Here is a 23,091-nt window from a genome sequence, read left to right on the forward strand (position 1 = left end):
TGAACAAATTGAAATCTCTACCATATCACTCTGAATGAAGGAACATAACTGATTACCACCCCACTTCCATTCTGGCCATCAGGGGACCATCAAAAAGAATTTCATATAGTATTTTGCTTGTTTATTTATTTGGTGAGGAAGATTGACCCTGAGCTAACATCTATTGCCAATCTTCCTCTTTTTTTTTTTTTTTTTTTGCTTGAGGAAGATTAGCCCTGAGCTGACATCTGTACCAATCTTCCTTTACTTTGAACGTGGGACACCTCCACAGCATGGCTATGATGAGTGGAGTAGGGTCACGCCTGGAGTGCAAACCCGCCAACCAGGGCTGCTAAATCAGAGCACGTGGAACTTTAACCACTTGGCCACAGGCTAGCCCCTATACTTAGTATTTTAAATGAGACAATTCAAATGGTCTCTTCAGATTTGACAAAAATCTGTCTTGCCATTTTTGTGTGATGTTGCAAGGAACAGAAGTTTAATTTACATAGGTGCAAATGGTAGATTTTTAGATTTGGTTATGTGTGACATGTACATTCAGGCCTTTTCTTTTTTTGGTCTAGCAGATCTTTCTTTTGTATTTTTTAAAAGTTATTTGTAAATAGTATCTTGGGCACTGAGCCTAGCTTTGCTTAATCTGACTGTCTTTGCAGCAGTCTCTTTCTATTTTAAGATACTTTGGAAATTATTGGTTTGTTTTCTAAAAAATGAAGTAAGTAAACGATCTCATTTTGGGGAGCTGGCTTCTTTTTAAGTGATATTTATGATTAGATGGTTTAAAACAATTCCCAGTTTGACTTTTCAATAATAGAAGTGACGACTAATCACACTGCACAACAAAATTATAACTATAATTATTATTATATATTATGTATTATATACATATTATATATTATATTATATATTATAACTATAATTATTATTATATCTAACAATTATGGAGTGCTACTGGCGTTGTTCTGAGTACTTTACACATATTGATTCATTTAATCCTCGTAACAACCCTATGAGATAAGATACCAGTATTATCCCCATTTTATAGATGAGGGATTTATAATACCCTAATATAGATCTAAATTCAGCTTTGGAAAAATAAGTCATGTTTGGCAGGGTTGGTCAGCGAGGCTAGGAAGTTGGCCAGTTAAAGCAGGAAACCAACAGAAGAAAGGGAAGTGGTAGCAGAAGCTTGTTTAGAAGTTTCCTGAACCTTATTCTCTAAGTAGAAGAATTTCAAACATAAAAACCTTAGGCATTTCTTTTAAGCTGTTGGTCAAAGGAGAATTATTTTCTATTTAGCTCTAGATCAATAAATAATAACATTTTAGTATTTGTGGAGGGCAAGATCAGGAAATTATATATAATCTTGAAATATTAGCCTTTTCTAATCTTCAAAAGAACACAGAAGCTCAGGAATTGTTCTAGTTAGAATAGATACAAAGTGCAGAAATTCCAGTTTTCTCTTTCCATGCTTGATTATCTTCTCAACGGCTATGGGAACACAATCTGTTGCGGGATAGCTGCACTTAACTGGTAGCAAAGAGGAAGTCTAAGAGGAGCTCTGACAACTTAGCCACTTGTTAATCTGGAGAGAAATTTCCTATTTTTAGATGTTTTGGTGGACTATCGTATGTGCATAAAATGTTTTTATAGAGATAGACTGTTTTATATGATGATATGATTTAATAGATAAATAATTAACCTAATGGAAATAGTAATTAACTCCAATTCACAGTACTAAAGTTGTATTTGACTAAAAAACCCCATTAAAGACTTAAAAAATGATATAAGATGAAGAATCAAGTGAAAGTATTAGTGAGTCACATTTTTAATCTATTTATAGTAGTTTCAATTTTCTGTTTATAACATCTTCATTGGTCTTCTCAAAGAAGGGGTTAAATTTCAGTGGACTCTACGTTCTAAATATTAGGAGTAACATCTGTCTACTCTTACCAGCTCATCCCTGAAAATAGAAACTCTAGAAAATAATCTATTGCTAAATTTACTTTCTATATTTGTTAAGTATACTATAAGGTATTTAATCCTTTAAATATTGGAAAGAATTTTCATAGGAAAATTAGAGAATCTAAAAGAAAAACAAGGAGGAAAATAATAACTGAATTTGTCAATAGCTTGGATGTAGTAGAGAGAAAGGAGGCAGGCAGTCAAAATTGATAATTAGTTATATGCATAGTTATATCTATCTAAGAGATTGGACAATATACAGGCCTATGTCATTGATAAGTCAGATTAGAAAGGTTAGGAAGATGTAGTATTTGTTACCTTTCCTCCAAAACTTGATATTCCTTTTCCTGAATATACTATTACTTTGACTCATCAAATTTTAGTGAAAAGTAATATTAAGTAGTAATAAAATCCCTCTAAATAATTTGCAATCATATTAACTTTTTTTAAGGTGATTAAATGCGTTACACATGATAGCTTTTTCCATGTTCTTCCAGTTAAGGAGCAGACAGAAAAAACTTAAACATGGCAAGACCGTGATATGCCAAAGGTCACATAACCTGTGAGTACAGCCTATTATTAATCTAGTATAATATTTTAAGATTCATTAGATTACTAAATCTGGTGATCAATTAATGACGCACCTGACACACACCCTTCCTGTTTCATAAAAATCATCCCATTAACCTTTGTGGATCTATGCGTTTAAACCTAAGTGTTTCAGGACATCGTCTGAAAACATTTCTGGCGTGGAGTGGAGTGTATCTGTAGGCTCAGAGAAAAATTCAGTTTTCAGATCCTTGGCTCTTTTACTACAAGTCCAAAAGGATAAATGGATAAAGTAATACAGTAGTAGGAAACGATTTAGAGAACCAGTATTAGGATGCTTCTATTTTAAAACGATGAAGCAGCTTTTAAAACAGACAAGTATCTACAATTTTGCTTTCAGCAAACTAGTGTTCAAGGAATCATTGCTGTTCAAAAATAGTTTTGAGATGCTGATGTAAATTAAAAAAAATATTTTTTAAAAAGGAAAGCAGTCGTATTCTGGCATTTCCCTCTGTCTTTGCCCTCCCCTAGAACTCCAACCCTTCACATGGCTAAGTCGCATAGCTGAAAGGATTTTGCTCATTTTTTCCAAAACACTTCACATCTGGGTAGTCGCCAACCATGGAAAGTTTCAAGTAAATGCAACATTTGGGAGAGGGCCGAGGCTCCTCTAGGGCAGCCTTCTCGGGCCCGCGTCCCTCAGTCGCGTCGCCACACGCCCTCACCAGGTAGCCGAGGGCCAGCTGCAAACTTGGACCAGCCAAACTCCGACGGCCCGGCCGGACGCCAGCTCCGGCCAAAGTCAATGACCGCCGGCCTCTCGGCTGCGGGGGGCTCTTGCTCATCAGTCTCCCTAGCAGTTCGAGGCCCCACAGTCCCGGAGCCCCTGTGCTTCACAGATGACGAGACCCCGAGACCCCAGCTCCCAACTAGGGCAGCATCGGAGCTGGTCACGAAAGAGGAACGGGCTACTCAGGACCCGGCCCAACTCCCCCGTCTCACACGTCAGTGTGACTCTTCTCCCCGCCCACCGCCGGTGCCCCGCCCAACTCTTCGCGCACCCGGCGCCGAGAGAAGTTTGACTGCTCTAGTAACCAATCAGAAGAGAGGTCGAAGAGCTGAGCCAATCAGAGCAGGCGAAGGGGGCAGGACGCCGGCGTTCTCCCGCCCCCGCCAGGGTGAGCGGGGAATGTCTCCGGCCCTCCCCTGCGCTTCAGCCTCAGTGCGGAGCCCTCAGGGGTGAGAAGAAGAGCGGTAGTGGGCAGCTCAGGAGCGGCAGCGGCGGCTGCGGGAGCCGGAACCACACCCACGTCCCTCTCCTTGTCCTCTCTTGCCCTCTCGGCGTCCTGCCGGAGACCGCGTTCCCGGAGGAGAGCGGCCGCCCACGCCCCGAGCATCCTCCCCTGTCCTGCGGGCACTGACAGACTCGGCGGCATGATGCGGCTGCGAGGCTCGGCGATGCTGCGGGACCTGCTCCTGCGGCCGCCCGCCGCCGCCTGCGCCGCTCTGAGGCGGGCGCAGCCCCTCGGCACCTTGAGCCGGCGCCCCCGCGGCGGGGGACGCGCGGCTGCGAGCTCGGCGGCCGCCGCGCGGCTCTACCCGTGGTGGGGCGGGGGCGGCCGGCCGGCGGGACCCCTAACGCGGGGCCTCTCCAGCTCCCCCTCGGAGATCCTGCAGGAGCTGGGCAAGGGGGGCACGACGCCGCCGCCGCAGCAGCAGCCCGGGGCTACCCCGCCCGCGGCCCCGCCGGCGCCTGGCCCCAAGGACGGTCCCGGGGAGCCGGACGCGCTCGGCAACAGCGAGGGCAAGGAACTGGTGGCCTCAGGCGAAAAGTGAGTGTCTCGGCGAGACGAGGAGGCCTAGTCCCGCGTGGGGCCCCGGCTCGGGAGGGGCCTGCGGGTGGGTGGGAGGGGAGCGGAGGTTCGAGAAAGAGAAAGAAAGAGATGCCGGGCGGCCTGCGCCGTCTGCGCCATGTGATTAGGCCCGGCCCCGCCCGCGCCCCTCAGCTCGGCCCACACTTCCCTTCCCCGTTCCCGGCGCGGGCCGCCAGCGGGGAGCCGCGAGGGGCGGCCCGGGCCCCCGCCGCCGCCCTGGAGCTGCGGCTGCCCGGCCCGCGCCGCCTGCTCCGTGCCCGGTCCTGGCTGCAGCGCCTGGCGCCCGCCCAGCCCTTGGTGGTGATGCCGCACGAACGTCTCCAGCGAGTGACATTTGGGAGTCGGGCGTTGAGCAAAGCCTCTGCCTCCCTGACTCGTCGCTTTTCCAGGCTCGAGTGTCCTCTCAGCCTGCCCTCCTTCGATCTCTGCCACCATCATTTTGGAAGCCTCTATAGCCGAGTATGCTTAGTATTTCTGGAGTGGCCCCTGCAGGCCTGTGTAGAGCCATCTGGGGCACCGGAAATAGTGTTTCTGAAACGAGGTGAGGAAGAAGAGAGTCATGTGGCCGAGAAGATGGGGCACGCAGTACAGACCACCTGTTTGCGCTGGGGACCAGCTTTGGCCTGTCTGATGTCTTCCATGAAATGGGCGCATTTTTGGGGTGGGGGGAGTCAAAATAGCCAAGATGAAATGTGATGGGTAAAACTAACTGAAAAATCCGAGGAAAGTAGCTTTTGTGATTTAAATTGTGGTAGGATGTTAACTCATCTATACTGCACAGCAATTTAATCTTAAAAGTGGTTTTTCTTACATAATTTCCCGGATATTTTGTTTTGTGTGGTATAAATGGACACAAACTTTGTTTTCCCAATGTGAGTAAAAGTATACCTGTCTGCCCTCTTTATACCCTTCTGTTTTTCTGACTTTGTACTGACGTTATGTGACTGTTTTGTCTCCCTTTTACTGATGTTACTACTATCTCCAGCTCCGGAGTACCTTAAGTCAGGCTGAAAGAGTGATTCTTAAACTTTCAGTCTCAGGCCTGCATAATATTTCCTGTAATTGAAGTTGGCACCTTCCTAAAACATTCCAATCTGAAGTTGTTTTCCCAGACTGAAAAACGTTATTTAAAAAAAATCATTTGGTGATGGGCAAAATTTGTAGTATTCTGTGATAATGGTTTTGTGCTGCGAAGTAGCCTTATGACCGTGGGCAGATCATTTAACGTCTTTGGTTAGATGATTCATATCCCTTCAAGTTCTAAAAAGCTGGACTTTTGTTAAATTTCTACCTCTCTAATGTTTTTTAGGGACTAGAATATGTGTGCTTAATCTTATCTGATACTCAGTTTTGCCTTGACATCTGGTTTACCAGGCATGTAACTAGTTTAAATACGCTCAGAGTGACAGAATTGCAAAATGCAATTATTAGCATTTAAAAATCCTTAAAGGTCCTAGGATGGGAACTGCTTTCTTTCCATTGAAAATATGTCTTTCATTGTCTCTTCAGTGACGCTAGTGTCCCTCTTCCGCTTTGTCAGATAGGAAATTGAGCTCCTTTTGTGATTTACATGTTTCCCAGAAGCTTTTATCTTCATTGCCTTCTAAATAAGAAATCATCTCGTAGCAATAATTTTGAAACACTATTTTGGCTAATACTTATTGACAGCCCTCTATAAAAAATGTCCCATCCTGTGCCTGCTAACCTCCAAAGAAAACCAGTCTAGGGAGGGAATCCTTCAAGAATATTTGCTCAGATACTCTGGAAGTTCAAAGTGCCAATAAGATAACCTTGTTTACCATAGTTCAAAGGAGTTTATTTTTTTGCCACCAAAATTTGAAGTAATAACTAGATTGGTTCAGGAGCAATCCAAGTATCTGATAATCCTGAGAGTTTTCAGTCAGTGTTATCAGGAGTGAACCCCAACTATCTCCAATTTACATATAAAGTGAGGAACGCTGGCTTCAAGATTGAAACAAAATTTTAATCTGGTTAACGATTCTATTTCTTGAATGATTTGGTTTTCAAATGTAGCTTTCCTCCTTTGACCCCTTCCATTTTGCCTTTATGTGATAAACGTTTCTCTTATTCTGGGAGGTAAGCCTCTAGTTGATCCTGTTATCCTGTCTAATGCTCAGCTTCCAAAGCATAGGTCATCCCTCAGTCAGCAAGCCACCTGGAATGCCAGCACTCAGGACTCTGGCAGGTCTCATAGAGGGTAATTAAAAGAAATAGCCCCATGAAAATTAAAGGAGCTAACATTTTGTAAAAGGCTTAAGGCAATATTTGGCTTTTGTTAAATACTACATAACTGTGTATTAAATAAGAGTAAAATTGCTTCATTTATTGTAAAACCTGACAAAGACATTAGCCTTTGAATTTTAGGGTCACACATGAGAAATTTCTTTTTGTTTTTCTGTTTCCAGAAAAAAATTTCTCTTGAGAAATTGTTGTATTTCTTATATGAAACTATAATCATGTGCTGCGATCAGTGATGGACTGCAAATACGACAGTGGTCCCATAGGATTAGTACCATACAGCCTAGGTGTGTAGTAGGCTATACCATCTAGGTTTGTGTAGGTGACGTTCACACAGCGACAAAATAGACTGACGTCAAATTTCTCAGCACATATCCATGTCGTTAAGCGATGCATGACTGTATGTGGGTTGCACTGTTTACCTTTTTGCCCTGCTTGCCAGTAAGCTCAGAGTGAGTGTAATACTGAACCATAGCAATTTTATTAGTTCACATGGCTGGGATACTTTTCCCCCTTTCCTTGGTCTGACTTTATGTTTTATTAACCTTCCCATATTGTATTCTGGAAGGAGTTGGCATATAAGCAAGTTATCTACCTACTTTTTGTTCCATTTGTTCACCTCTTTGAACCATTGTCATCATAGGCTGTGCCATCTCCTTCAACCAACTTCAATTCTGGTTTAGGTTCCTGGTTAGGTTAAGATTTTACTACTATCTTAAATATTTTATGGAAAAAATGTAACGTCTTTGCTCAGTTTTCCCTCCAGTGCTCTTATTTAATTTTGTTAACGTCATTCCATTATTTTGAAAACCACTTTGCTTGCCTCTCTTCTCTTTAAATGGTTCTCTTTGCTTTCCTGGGGGTTGTGGGGTTTGCTCACTGGGTAAACTCTGAGCCTGAGGTCTCTGCTTCTTTCCCACTTCTCTGCCTTCTCAACAGCATATGCCTTCTCTCAGCTTTGACTCTCATCTTTGTGTAGGTAATATTTCATCTCTTATCCAACCTCTGTTTCCACATTGGTCTCCACATATCTGATGACTTAAATTTGAAATCTGTACCTTCATATCCATTCTTTTGTCTCATTTCAATCTATTTTGTGTGCTGTTTTGAGATTAATCATAGAGTTTTAATTTCAAAATATCACTGTCCTTCCAGAAAACCAATACAGACTGGAATGAGCAATGTATCAAAGTCACAAACCATGCTATAGCACTCAAGGTTCTTGAGTAACCTTTATGCCAATGCTTGCCCATTGGCATAAAATGGGTGTTTTTATCACAGTCTTCTCTGTCAAGTGTAGCATGCTTCATTTCTGAAATGAAAAGCCCAGAAGTATATATCCTATCTTAGTGAAGGGTCCCTGGGAAGAGTCGGCAGGTGGGGAAGAGAGGGCATTTTTAAGTTATTTTTTGTTTGGGCATTTTATTGTTTAATTAGAAAGGAAAAGAGAGATAATAGAGAAGGACTAGGCTGGGAAAATATCAACACATGTATACTCTTTAGAAAATAGGTAATTCATACAGGGTACGATATTGAAAGTATTCCATTAAAACAACAATGAGATCATTTTTACTCTATCAGATTGGCAGATGTTAAGTCAAATCAAGTGATGCAAAGGGTGTGGAAAATAGGAACTCTTACATTGCTGGTAGAAGTATAAAATTAGTTCATCTATTCTGGAGGGCATTTTCGTAGTATGTTAAAAGCTGCATAGTTATGATGCAATAATTGTATATTTACTCATCTACACAAAGTCAGGGCATTCTTAAAATACATTTTTAGTTAAATAAGCATATTTAAAAATATATTAAAAGTGAAAGTGAAGCAAAAATGACTTCAGTTAGCTTCACATAGTATGCGTTTGTTTGTGTGGTTCATATTTATTCTTAGATGGAAAGTGAGGGGCAAAGAATTACATTGCATGCTGTGAGAATTGAATTTCAAAGTAAGATTAAATAGCTCTGCTTTTCAGCTGGGTCTATAGAAGAGTACTGATAATAGATTTGAGACAGTATTTGGCAGATAAAGAGTGTATTTTGGAATTGAAAAACAGAACCTTATTGAGATAGGTGACAAATTATATTATGATCCCTTAATAATACATTTGCTTTTAATTTGTAAAAGTGAACAGTTTTACAATTCACTTGAACTAAAATGAAGATTAAAAGTATATTTAATTTTCGAGGAGGGGCTTCTCAGTGAACCTCTCAATCATTTTATTTGTGATTTCCTCAATATTAAAAATTTTTTCAGGGCCGGCTCCATGGCCGAGTGGTTAAGTTCGCGCGCTCCGCTGTGGTGGCCCAGGGTTCAGATCCTGGGCGCGGACATGGCACCGCTCGTAAGGCCACGTTGAGGCAGTGTCCCACATCCCACAACTAGAAGGACCTGCAACTAAGATATACAACTATGTACGGGGGGGTTGGGAAAATAAAGCAGAGAAAAAAAAAGAAGAAGATTGGCAACAGTTGTTAGCTCAGGTGCCAATCTTTAAAAAAAAATTTTCTAGGTTACAGTTATCAGTGAGTTTTAGTTTTGTTTTAATGGCAAGTCATAACATACATCATAACATTTTTTGCTGCCTTATGTTTACATTAAACCACACTCGTCTGTTTAGCCATTGATGCATCTGTACATGATCTGTAATTAACGCACTGCATGCTACTAATTAATTTTTAGATGAAATTCATGGAAAGAACATGAATAAGATCCTCAAGCTTAGTCTCCTTGAATTTTAGCTGCTTGTTTTCAGGCTTTACTGTTCTACAAAGAAGACTGCCTACCTCAAAATCAGCTAACTCAGGAAGTGACTACCAAAGAGAATTCAGTCTTTTTTGTGAGACAGTATGTAGGGAAAAGTAATGGTGGTGGGGGGGTTGCACGATTCTAGTCTGAAAAAGATAAATGTCACCTTGAAGAGAAATTTGTTGAAGATATTTGTGAGTTTCTTCAAGTTTAAAACATTGTTTGACATCAGTAAAAAAGCTCTTCTCCTTCCTTGTGATACGGAGGTGAAGAAAAATTATGGCGGTAGAAACTGAAAAGCTAATTGTAGGATTTGCATTCTTTAGGGAGCTCAATCTTTAACTCCTGTGTGAACCAAGGAGTTGCCTGTCTGTGCCTTTTCACCTTTTGAGTCATTTGCTAGTAAGAGGAGTGCTTAAAGCAGAGTGAACAGACATATTATAAAAATGTCTCCTCATTATTGATATCTCTAAGTGAGATAAATAGCTTTCAGGTAGAGACACTTACTATGATTTTATCCTGGATCTGCTCAGGTATAAAATTGCTTTGGTTATGAAACAGGGTGCATATGACTGATTACTGCACTCGCTGATTTTTGTGACCACCTACAATGCAGTAGAAGCAAAATGTTAACGTGTCTTGGCTTCCTTTAAGAAGTATTCTCTTGGTGGTGTGTAACATTATTGCTTACTGGTTTCTAAAGAAATGTTTATAGTGAGAACACTAATTTTAAAACATAGAATTAGTGATACTGCATAATGAACAAAAATTGATAGCTTTCAGGATTTAGAAATATGTTTTTGGGGCCGGCCCCGTGGCCGAGTGATTAAAGTTCACACTCTGCTTTGGCAGCCCCCAGGATGTTGTGGCTTCCACTCCTGGGTGTGGATATGGCACCGCTCGTCAAGCCATACTCACGTGGTATCCCACATAGCACATCCAGAAGGACCTATAAGTAGAATATACAGCTATGTGCTGGGGGGCTTTGGGGAGAAGAAGAAGAAGAAGAAAAAAAAAGATTGGCAACAGATACTAGCTCAGGTGCCCATCTTTAAAAAAAATTACTATTAAAAAATTTTTTTGCCTACTAATTTCTGGTGCAGCCTCTAAAGAAGATTTTAAAATTATCATTTGATGCAGATATTTTGAGTGACACAGGCACTTCCTTAGATTCTTGGTGGAAGTTATTGAAAGAGTACAGACTTTCTGAAGAACAGTTTTTAAACTATATGAAGAACTTTAAATATATTCATACTCTTTTAGGGACCTAGGCTAACAAAATAAACTGAGGTGTAGAAAGAAGATGTAGAAAGATTTATTCACTAATATTTTTCGCACAGTATTATGCATATTAGAGAAAAGTGGGGAACAACTTGTGTTCACCATTATTGAAATGGTTAAGTAAATTATGCTACATCCAGTTAAGAGTCTTATTCAGTCATTTAAGAAGTATACAGATACTTTTTAGGGATATAAGAAAATAACATGTTAAGCCAAAAGTTGGAATACAAAATTTTCTGTGTGATAAGATCTCAAGTGTTCTTAAGCTTTTAAAAAATGCTTAGGAAAAGTAATAAAGAGAAATAAGGTGAAATGATATTAGCAGTTGTAAGAAGATATTGTTTTTCCTGCCTCCTTATAGTTAGTTTTAATATTTCTCATGATTTCTGTAATCAGAGGAACCACACCTGTTAAATCTTAAACTTGTAAATCTCTACTCTGCTGTCCTAGTGTGCTATCCTAATACCCTGTTTCTGGTACGTATGGCAGTAAGCACCATTACATTGGAAAAAGTTGTGAAAAAAGATTATGAATAGATATGTACAGCTCCTGTTTATCAGCATTATCCAGTTGTATTCATTATTATCCTCAAACATAAAAGTTTTTAATTTGTAAACTATTCCTAGTGTAAGTCTCCTTAGAAAATGTTGCATATTTTTCTGCCATATTATAATGAATGCAGCTTAACATTTCTTGTTCAACTTATTTTTACTATAAGGGAACATTACTATACTGTGTGCTAAAATACACTGATGCTCTAAGGCAAGTGTTGGCAAACTTTTTCCCTGAAGAGCCAAATAGTACATATTTTTGGCTTTGTAGGCTATCTGGTCTCTGTTAACAAACTATTCAAATCGGCTGTTGTAGCAAAGCAGCCATAGTGCATAAATGAATAGGCATGGTCGTATTGCAATAAAACTTTATTTACAAAAACAGATGTCCTCTGCTGTATTTGCTGTTCGTGGCCCCTACACTAAGCTGTATTTGGTTGTGTAAGATGTTCCCTAAATACCCTGATTGGTTCTGCTTTGAATATGTTTGTTCTTTTGTGAATTTTTCTATCTTGCATCAGTTGCTACATCTTGTTTCTGTCCTTCATGTCTGCACTTTAGCTATTGTCTCTCTCTCTCACTTTCTGTACCCAGTTTCCCTTAGCTTTTGAAAAAGATTGTGGTAAAATACACATACATAAAATTTACTGTTTAAAACATTTTTAAGTGTACAGTTCAGTGGCATTAAGTATTCCTCTTACTTTTTTAAAGAACCCAGATAATTAAGCTTTATGTGTAAAATGCGTGTACATGGGTCCTTTATGTATACAGAGTTCCTGAGTGAGTGAAGTTTATGGTCTTTAATATAGGAATTTAGGAAGACGTCTATTTTTAGCAACTCAAAAAGTGAGAATTAGAGTTGGAAGTGGCTTTAAAGATATCTAATTCCACCTCTTTTTACATGTTTTATAAACTGCCCACAGATATTAAATGACCTAACCAGGTTCATACAATATTAGGACTTATTGTTTTTTAATCTAATATTAGCAGATTAATAAAATACTTAATTGAATTGATTACTTTTTTTAGGTTTGGGATTGGAAGAGACCTTAAAAACCCATCTATCCAGCTGATTTTTTTTTTTTTTCCTCTTCTGTTGTATTCCCTACAGGTTGTGTTCATCTCTGCTTGACTACTTCCTTGACAAGAGAGTCGCTGCCTTAGAAGGCAGCCAGTTCCATTTTCAGAGCTATTTTGTTTTTCCTTATGTGTAGCTGAAGTTTGCTTTTCATTAACTTCTACCTATATATTTTAGTTATTTCAAAGAAGTCATCTCTAGTGGGGTAGATTGTAGTGATAGAATTCACATAATATCTGTACATTGACAACTAGAATAATTTATTAAAGGATACTTGACTGAGGGTATACATTGTTGGAAGGACTAACAGACTTCCCCGTTAGGAACTTGATCTGCCCAGCTCCTTGTCTTCCAGTGGGAGAAAGGCAGACTCCCCCTTTTGGTTAGACTTCTAAAGCTGTACACATGGACAAGTTGCCCTCAGCTGATACAGATAGCCTGGCCACTTCCTCACATAAAGCTGGCTTTTGTGCTTCTTACTTTGGCTTGCTCTTGAATAAATTTCAGTACAGCCCAATCAAAACAGCAGCCCTAATTTGATATAATCTCATCCTCGCTTTGTAGAGGATGCAGTTTTAACAAGGCAGAACAACAATTTACTCATCTAACATAAGTAATTCACCTGTTAGCCTTTTGGCTAGAAAGTCTTCTGTATGTAAGGAGTCTCATCTTTCATTCTTCTGAATGAACTCCAGGTATTCCTCCTAAAATGGAGTGTTAGCAACTGAGCACAGTTGGTGTGGCATAGCAGGAAGAATCTGAGACTAGGAATTAAGGACCAGCTTTCTAGGACTAATTCTAGTCTAGCCACTTAAGAGTTGTGTGACATTGGACATGTTGCTTGACTTTGAGACTCTGTCCTTATCTGTAAATTGGGGACAGTTGGCCCACCTTGCTTTACCACATAGAGTTTTAAGATAAAACAACAGAAAGTCCTTTTTTTACAGAAAGCCACAAAAGACGTAAGATTTTGTTTTTAAATTCCACCAGTAGCCTTGGGGCAAAATGACTTGGAGGATGAGCAGATTTTTTCACTTTGTTAGGCTTATAATGGTATATGGCCACCCTCAATTCAACTTTCAGCCTCACAGATTTAAGCTACTAATTTGCTTGTGTTGATGGACACTTACTGTCAGACCCCTCTGAATTCAAAATGATAAACTGATTTAAAAACAACTCCAAATATTTTTTAAAGATCATTGTTTTAAAATGAAGACATAAATAAAAACACCAAAGTATTCTTTTGTGTTCTATTAGTGGAGCTCGTTTATTTTTTTAACCTAGTTGAAAAAACAGTTTTTTACTATCTGGTAGATTTAGCATACTAAAACTATGTGTTTGGGTTATGTGGGATTTGACACCCTCCCCCCGCCCCCCAAAAAATTTAGAAAGGCATTTACCCCAACCTTGAAGCCTTATAGCTTGGAAGGGTCAGGTAATATGAAACATTATTTAACGAAATAAAGCAGTGTAGTTGGTTTCAATTTTTTCCCTCTTCTCCTTTTGCTGTTTTTAGTAAAGACTTGCTTTTCATTTTCATCCTTTCGTTTGATAGTAGAGGTTTTTCTTTTATAAAATTTTGGAACTGATGAGGATGTATTTTCAGTATTGCTCCTAATTATAAATTATAAATTTTCTTGATTTCTCCCACCCACCAAGGCAAAATTGAATGTTATTTTATACTTCCTAATACCTTTCTTAGACTTCTGTCATAGTACTTTGGCCACATTACTGTAGTCTTGCCTCTCCTAGGTGGCAACCTTACTTTGTTCATCTTTATATCCCCGATGGTTGGCACATTATACGCTGTATAAGAAAATTACAAAACTTAGTGATGCACTCAGTGTGTGCTAAAAAGAGGATAGAGAACCCCATTGGGGAAAACCCTCTGACACAATTGGAATGATCATCGATACCTTTAAGGTTTAGGAAGAGTAATGTTGTAGACAGAAGGCATATATAGGTAAAAAGTAAAGGTGAGATAGCAGGGCTTATTTATAGGTCGGTGAGTCTAGTCAATTACATTGGTGAATTATAAGTGATAAGTTAGGAATAGATTGTACAAAGTCAAGTTATAGAGAACTGAATACCAGACTGAGGAATTTTAATTGTCTTTTGGTATTGGGAAACTGGTTGATCAGTAAAATAAACAAAGACAGTGCCTCTTTTCATGTTGTAGAAGTTGGCCCTGAATTTAAACTCCATATGTAAATTTTGGGGAATGGTCTCCTCATTTATTGGTTGATTTATATAGATCTCTCTCAACCCTGAAAGTTAGGTGTTTTAACAGCTCATGGGTAGAAACAGGCACCTTAATTCATATATTCTGTGCTCTAGCTGTTTGCTGTTCTTTGTAAACACCCAGTGAATGCTTACCTTCATGGCTTTGGATCGTTCTGGTTCCTTTGCTGGAAATCGCTTTCTGTTGCCATGTTTCCAGCTCCTACCCATCTTTCAAGTCCAGCTCAAATTCCATCTCTTCTAGAAAAGCTTAACTTTAGTCCACAGTGAAGTAATTTTTCAGTGATAGGATCCCATAGTTCCTTTCTTGTAATTCCTTGTAATGTACGTCTCCTCTTTCCCTTTTAGACTGTAAGCAATGGCTAACATAATGCTGTACATATTTTAGATGCCAGTTAAATACATGGGATTTTTTTTCTGTTTTTTTTAAAGAAGTCATTTTTATTTTTAGGCAGGTATTTTATGAAGGTAAAGTAGGGAAAGGAATGGGAAAAGAAGGAACAAAATGATGGTGAAAGGATCTTAAAGGCAGAAATTAGAAAGGAAATGAGGTAGAATAAAAGGGAAAGAATAGGGGCTGGCCCCGTGGCCGAGTGGTTGAGTTCGCGCGCTCCGCTGCAGGCGGCCCAGTGTTTCGTTGGTTCGAGTCCTGGGCGCGGACATGGCACTGCTCATCAGACCACGCTGGGGCAGCGTCCCACATGCCACAACTAGAAGAACCCACAACGAAGAATACACAACTATGTACCGGGGGGCTTTGGGGAGAAAAAGGAAAAAAATAAAATCTTTTAAAAAAAAAAAAAAAAGGGAAGAAATAATAAGGTATGAAACAAGGATTTTTCTGTGAATTTCCTAATCTTCCCCTTACGTCCTATTTTAGTTGCTGAGTGTCATAACCATTTTATGTTTTTCCCTAGGGAATGTGGAGGGTTTACTTGGGTTTATCAATAATTGTTGATGTTACAATTTGAAAGCCTGCTATAATAATATTTTTTTGTCATTAAAACTTAAGTTCTTTTCAAGGATTTCCTAGTTACTGTATAGCTACTGAAAACTGCAGTTATTTCAGCTTTTGAATTTTAATGGTAAAGCACATTATTGTGAAACGTTGCCACAAAGCCATATTAAATTTGTGGAGAGAAGAGGGAGTAATGTCAAGAAATATCTCTGGAGTACTACCTATTTGAAAATTTGGGGAGAATCTTTATATTTGTGGGCTCACCACACTGTTGAAGTGAACTCATTCTCAAATCAGAGTCTGAACTTTTAAATGCTAAGATAGGTAGTACTTTCTTTGTATCAGTTTTGACCGTTTATTGTGTGGGCCTATTTTATAGGGATGACTTAAATCTCTCCTGTGGATAAAAATCAGTTTCTTGTCCAAAAGCAAGTAAATATTTACATTTTTTGCTTGCTGTGGCAATAACATGGTTATTTTAATTTTTTGCACTATGTACCATAAGCTAAAGAAGTGTATATTTTATGTTATTTACATAGCTTTTAGGCAAAGCAAATACCATTTACTAGTGTGATAAATAGAAAGCTTATTCTGCAGTTTTTGAAAATGATAAACTACCACTATCTAAAGTTTATTTGACAAACCATTTTCTGTAAATAATTGGTCTGTTATTTTCCACTGATTTTTTTTGACAGCTGGCTCAATTTTTCTTTAAATATTAAGTCATCATTGTTGTTGAACACTGTTCAATGATTTTAGATCAGCGTAAGACCTAGAAAAATTGTACCTTATAAAAGTCATAACTAGCTAGTAAGTTTGAGAGCCAGTATATTGTAGCGGTAAATAGTTTGGACTCTGGAGCCAGAGAAATGGGGGTTCTAAATACATATTTGCCCCTGTGCAGTCTTGGAAAGTTTCTTGACCCCTTTGAGCCTCTGTTTCCTCATCTGTGAAATGGGGATAGGGTCATTCATTTTTTTCAAGAAATAATAAATTTATTGAGTTTCTACTGTGCACCAGGAACCATACTATATTTTGGATAATAATAGTACCTCCTATCATAAGATCATTGGAGGGATTAAATTTGAATGCATGTAAAACACTTAGCAGAGTATTTAGGACATAAATGATCAATAAATTTTAGCTCTTATTGTTAAAATATCCCAAATACCTTTTTAAAAGTTCTGTAAGAGCCTAAATTGTGATAATCCTATGTGTTAGTTTTTTAAAAACATTGGCATGAAAGTCGTATATTTCAAGGTTGACCCTGAAAACTAAGTTGGTGTAATAGCTTTGAGAACAAGTATAAATGATATTAATACTAACAGTAATGTTTCTTTAGGAGAAATTTTATATATGTGTTTATAAATGTACATACTATGAACCAACTCTATATTTTGTTGTCTTCTTAAGGTAGAAATATATGGACTACTAACAGTAGGAAAGTAATTATATTAGGAAATAATTGAATACAAGTGGTCTTACTCAAGTATGGAATTATTATGTAATCTTTGGGTAGTCCAGGAAACATTTAGACACCTAGAAAAGTTTTTTTTTCTTTTAGATTGGCACCTGAGCTAACAACTTGCCAATCTTTTTTTTTTTTCTTTGCTTTTTCTCCCCAAATCCCCCCAGTAGATAGTTGTATACTTTTAGTTGTGGGTCCTTCTAGTTGTGGCATGTGGGATGCCGCCTCAACATGGCCTGATGAGCGGTGCCATGTCTGTGCCCAGGATCCAAACTGGCAAAACCCTGGGCTGCCGAAGTAGAGTGCCCGAACTTAACCACTCGGCCATAGGGCTGGCCCCAGGAAAAGTTCTTTTTAACAGTATAAAAACACGATTTTAAACAGACCTACACTATGTGACAGTTTATTTTATGGAACTAATATATACAATTTTCCAATGAAAATTGCCATTATACCTATAAATAGTCTGGAATTGACTGTATTAAGTTCTGAATTTAAGAAAACAAGTATTCCCTCCTTCTTTTTGCTCTCTTTCTAGTTTTCTCTCTTGGTTTATTGAAACACAGGTAATGTTCTTTCCAGAATATTTTATGCATACACACATATATGTTTCCCTCTCCCATTTTAATAAATAGTGATGGATGAGGAGGCGATTGGTTACCTTAGTTCTGTAATCTTGAGAACATCACTACAATACTTAATGATAGTCATTGATGTTCAAAGTAACAAAATGTGTGTTTTAGTTTCAGAGCCGTAAAAAAGACATTTAGCAGGTTTATTATAGTTTGTTTACTTGCAAGCTTTTCAGTGGCTAGGAAAAAATTTCTTGTTTAAATGTTTGGTTAATTATAGCATCTTATACTAGTTTATTTGTTAATGAAGATTTTAATGTATTTTTTACAGTGAAATTTTTATTCTAACAGTTTTTGTGGTTTGTGGCATCTGATCTATATATGTAAGCCTAGATCACTTTAGAAATAGTAACCACAACTACCATCAATTGAGAACTACTCTCTGCCAGGCAGTGTTAAAGATATTGAATGTATTGAGTCAGTTGATCCTCACAACCCTGTGAGGTAGGCGCTATTATCTAACTTTCTTAGATGAGGAAACTGAATCACAGAAAGGTTAATTAATTTCCCAAGATGACTCAGTAAATATTATAGCCAGGATTCAAGAACTTGTGTGCTAGTCTTTACTGTCTAGTACTTAATTGCTGTCTCCCCCAGATTTTACAATCATGTTAACTATGTGAATAATATATAAATAAAGTCATATTAATAAAACAACAACAAAACAAAGCGTTGGCTCTTACTTGAACATTTGCTGAGGTCTGTAAATAGTATTGAGTGATTGTATTAAGCTGTACAGAAAGTTATCATCATAACAGATGGCTGGGCATTAGTACCACAAGAAATGGTAATGAAGATTTCAAAACCTGAGATTAAACAATATCTGTATTCATTAATGAATCATTAATGAATTTTTTGAGTGTGGTTTCAGTAATACTGAATTGATTTTGGTAAATCAGCATTTATTGTGACAGTAGTCTTGAGTAGATCAACTCAGCTGTAGTCTGGATCAGTGATTATATACTAATAGATGTAGCTAAAATCCTCTTCACACAAGGATTAATTTATCTTCTTTTTCCTCCTTTAGTAAAATAAAACAGGGTCTGTTACCTAGCTTGGAAGATTTGCTGTTCTATACAATTGCAGAAGGACAAGAGAAAATACCTGTTCATAAATTTATTACAGTAAGTTTTTACATCTTTCTGTTTTAAGTTTTTAAAAATCAGTAATACTGGATCAGTAATATAATAATATTGAAATGTAGTTTTAAAGGTCATTTGACATGTAGATTCTGACTGACACTGTTTCTCTTATTATGTTTTCAAATTTTCATCATGCTCATTTCAAGGTAATCAGTGAAAGAAAATGAAAGAAACAATGAGAAACTTGTCCAGAAAGTGGGTAATAGTAAAGCTAAAATGCAATATACATATTCAGTTCTTGGGTAGAAGTTTTTATATACAGAAATAAAAACTTGTAGTTGGAATAAGCATATATATATTATTTGCACTATGTATTTACAAACTCTTATTTTTTTAAAAACAGGCACTCAAATCTACAGGATTGCGAACGTCTGATCCCAGGTTGAAAGAGTGTATGGATATGTTAAGATTAACTCTTCAAACAACATCAGATGGTGTCATGCTAGACAAAGATCTTTTTAAAAAGTAAAAATTTCTGCCAAACCTTTAATGGTGATTTGCTATGTTATATGGTGATTTTTCATTTTAAACAAAATTGCGTCTTTGAAGACCAGTGCTTCCTGTGTAACTGAAAAAGGGTTGGGAGGGGGGATTTATAAACATCAATTGTTTGAAGAACTGATGTGCATTAAGCTTCTGGAATACACTGGGGCTGAGAGTATACTTTGTTTGAAACTGCTCTAAGGAAATGTAGCTATCGCCGTTTCCAAGTCACGGTACCTGCAGATTGCATTCAGTCTGAATAGAGCACACACTTTGTCCTGTCGTGGCTTAAACTGATCTCCAGTTCCTCTGCATGTCTTGCAGGCTTTCTCAGCTTGGTCTCTGTTCTTTCCTACAAGGTGATTTAGATGATGTCATACAATGAGAAGGCTTCAGACAGTCTGTATTCCTTAGGTTTATGTATCTACATTGTCTGCTTCTCTCCTCTCTTCTTTCAGACATATTAATAAGTAGGCATTTGACTATTTTCATTTCCCTCAAAATATTTGAAAACCAAAGACAACTTGGAGATTAAGGCCTTGATACGGTCAAATGAGAATATTTTGACTTTCCTATATTTGTCTAACTGTTTATTATTTATCTTCATTAATATGTTCCTAGTAGTCTGATTACTTAATAATTTAATGGATAGCATGTTTGTAATGGATCCCAAAGAAGTAAATGGTATTTTAAACTACTAATAGTTAAGTGAAAATAGTATAGCACTGTAAACACTACTGTAAGACCTTGGCTTTTTCCAGACCGTAGACTTAAGTTGAGATAGATCTAAAGAGTTCCACCATTTACCTTGAAAGTTTATTTGTACATATGTATGTATTTTTATTTTTCTTTTGGGGGCTAGATGATTTGTTCTAGTTAGCTCCTGGGAATATCCTGGAGTTTTAAGTCATCTGAAGGTATAAGTATTGATCTGAGGTCCTCCAAAGTTTCCTGCGTGCATGGTGCACTGCTGACAATTTGGATTCTTATCTTTTCCCCGCAAGGTTCTTGATTCTGTTAACTCAGCTGACTTTAGAAAGTGTAGATTTTAGGTCCATGCTGGTATTGGTGTTAGGAGTTTTGAGTCTTCAGAAGCTATTTCTTTGTGGAGGGAAGGGAATCATTTCTAGTTAGCAGTGCCTTTGCAGTAGGGTTATTTTATTTTTAGTGTTCGTGAACTATCTGTGCAAAGCACTCTTTCTTGATTTATGGTGCCTTCTGGGGAGTTATTTTGGCGTATCCAAGAGTGAAGTCAAAGAGATGGTAGGTGGATTTGTTGATAATAGGTATGAGGAATTACTTTGGAATTTTAAGTGAAAGCAGTATTTTATACCTTTTTAGTACTGTTTAAAATTTTTTTGTGCTTTGTAAACATGTTGCTGTGTTTAAATTTGAAATTAAAAGTAATTTAAATATCCTGATTATGAATTTTAATCATAAAATTTTCTACCCATAATTATATAAAAATAACAATTACCATTATTTTAAACGCTAATTCAGTTTTTTAAAGAATTCATGATTGTAACACAGGCAGTTCTCAAGTTGACAAACGCTTAGAGGTATATATGAACAGGCAGTGGAAAAGTCTAAGTCTATAGGCATAGTGATTTCTCTTTTTATGCCTAGAATGAGGTGATTCAAAACATCTATTAACCTTTCAGGTCACCTGGAAAGGTGATTGCTCCAGAGAATTTCTTTCTCTGTTTTCAAAATAAGAGGTTTTCTAGTTAGTGTTGACAGAAATGAACTATCTCACCTCCATGCAGGTGGGAGGAAGATGTTATAATGGAATTCATTTTCGCAGAGAAGTAATTTATAAAGGTGGATAGGTTTGGTTGAAATCGGTGTGTTGATATTTTACCTAAAATATATTGTTAATATATTTAGCCTTTCAGGATAATCGGAGAAACAACTGTTATGTATGACATTTTTTTTAAATAGGAAAATGAGTCTAAGCATACATTTTGGAGCATATTATCTGCTGGTAAATTGGAGACTGCCTGTACCCATCTAGATATCAGTTGTTTTTAATGCTAATAATTAATACTAATAGATAGTAGAAAATTTGTGTTAAAAACGAATGTCTTATTTATTCATGCATTTTTAACCATACAAGTATTAAAACTATTTTTATGTGTGATCATAAGTTTTTGTTTTTTTCTGTTTTGGGGGAAAATAAATGGTAGTCATTGCATTTGTATGTTTGATTTTCTTAAAAAATTCATATCCATTATGTTATTTTACTAATGAAAAATCATATTTGAGATATTTTGTAAAACATTGATGTTCATTACAGTTGTTAATCATAAACACTTAAGAAGGAAAGAAAAATGATGATTATTCCCAATTTACAGATGAGAAAACTGAACAAAGCATGAGAAAGATGTGACTTGCTTAAGTGTGTAGGCAGTTCCTTCTCAGAGTTGTTTATAAGACTTCTAATTTTCTAGTTAGATTCCTGACATCTTTAATATAATAACTCTCAAGAAAAGCATTACTGTTCAGAATCTTGTCAGTGTGCAGTTAGACACTTCTGAGCGGCAAGATTGACTTTATTGGCCAGTAATTCACCTGTGAGGGTTGTTACTACAGCTCTACCAGCACTTTGTGATACAGCAAAAAAAAACTACCCGTTTCACTGAGTGTACAATTTTGGTAATTGTAAAGCCTCCTTCTAAAAGTGCTGATTAATTTTAAAGAGTTAAAAAGTAGTAGGTTGATCATTTAAATTTGTTTGACAGTCCTCATATTTTCTCATGTATAACTTGTTGAAAACTGAGGATGTAAATTTGATTTGATACAGATATACTGAGTTAAGATCAGGAATTGTTAACTTTTTTCTGCTGAGAAATATGTTCTTTGGTGTTTCTTACAACTTTTTTATGTGCAAATTGAATTGCTATTTGAGACATTAAATCTTAAATCAATGGCAAAACAATATTTTTTAGATTAACATTGAAACTATCAGAAGACAATTTATCAAAGTTTATTGAAGTAAATATTTTTTATCTCTGGGATGGCAATTATTTCTATATCTATAGGTTAATAATGGAAATTAGGACTACAGTTTTTTCACGTTGTAAGTGGTGCACATCTTTATCGCTGAAAACAACCTATTTTATTTTAAATCCTTTAATTTTATGTTGACCAAGTGCATATATATCCTGGAGTTTCTTATAGTTAAAATGTGATATCTGGCTTTTAATTTTAGTTTGGTGTTTCACTGAGAACAACTTGAGATATAAAAATTTCTCTTTTACTGTGGACTGAAAAAGAAATACTGTATTTACTCCATTTATTAGTACAGATTATTTACTTTGCAAGTTATTCATAGAGTTTTCTTATCTGTAAAGTGGAAAATCTTCCTTCTCAAAATGCTGATGTTTTGAGGGTTAAACAGGATGAGTAGTACTTGAAACTTAGAACTTTTTTTTCCTCTTCCCCAAAGAAGCTGGTAATGTAGCATCAAATCACTTACCTGTGAGGAATCTACATAAAAAACTTTCCATAGTTAATGAATACTTCAACTGTACACATCTGGCTTTTTGCCTGTTAAGGGCTTAGTCTTAAGTTTGTATTATGGCTTGATGCTCATGTCTAGCAAGTCTTCATTTATCACCTAAGTATTCTATTACTAAATTACTGAGACGCTAAGAATATGAGCTTAGAGTATATGGTTGGCTGGAACCTATTTACAAAACTCTTCTTTAAGATTATATTAATATATTGATTTTCTGGCTTAAAACTTCTTTAGAGCAAAGCAGAATATTGGTTTAAATCTTCAGATTTCATGCCCTTGCATCCGCTATGGCTTACCATATCTTTTAAATAGTTTTTAACAAGCAAAGATTTTTATTCTACAATGTAT

At 37.3% G+C, this 23,091-nt stretch overlaps 1 protein-coding gene across 4 annotated transcripts in view; it reads left to right on the forward strand.

Moving 5' to 3' along the window:
* The first annotated feature begins 3,716 nt into the window (after positions 1-3,716).
* The window catches only part of GLS (glutaminase), a 79,980-nt gene continuing 60,605 nt past the window's right edge, over positions 3,717-23,091 (forward strand). For 2 of the 4 annotated variants that reach the window (XM_070508260.1, XM_070508258.1), the window contains exons 1-3: positions 3,805-4,343; positions 18,626-18,722; positions 19,084-19,205. In XM_070508260.1, the coding sequence (XP_070364361.1) occupies positions 3,946-4,343; positions 18,626-18,722; positions 19,084-19,205 (617 nt within the window). In that variant the 5' untranslated portion in view covers positions 3,805-3,945. Of the gene's footprint in view, positions 4,344-4,563; positions 4,927-18,625; positions 18,723-19,083; positions 19,206-23,091 lie in introns of those variants that run through there. The other 2 variants (XM_044768542.2, XM_070508259.1) reach the window with 2 other exon arrangements.

Source organism: Equus asinus, chromosome 4 (genome assembly GCF_041296235.1).
Source record: "Equus asinus isolate D_3611 breed Donkey chromosome 4, EquAss-T2T_v2, whole genome shotgun sequence".
Lineage (NCBI taxonomy): Eukaryota > Metazoa > Chordata > Mammalia > Perissodactyla > Equidae > Equus > Equus asinus.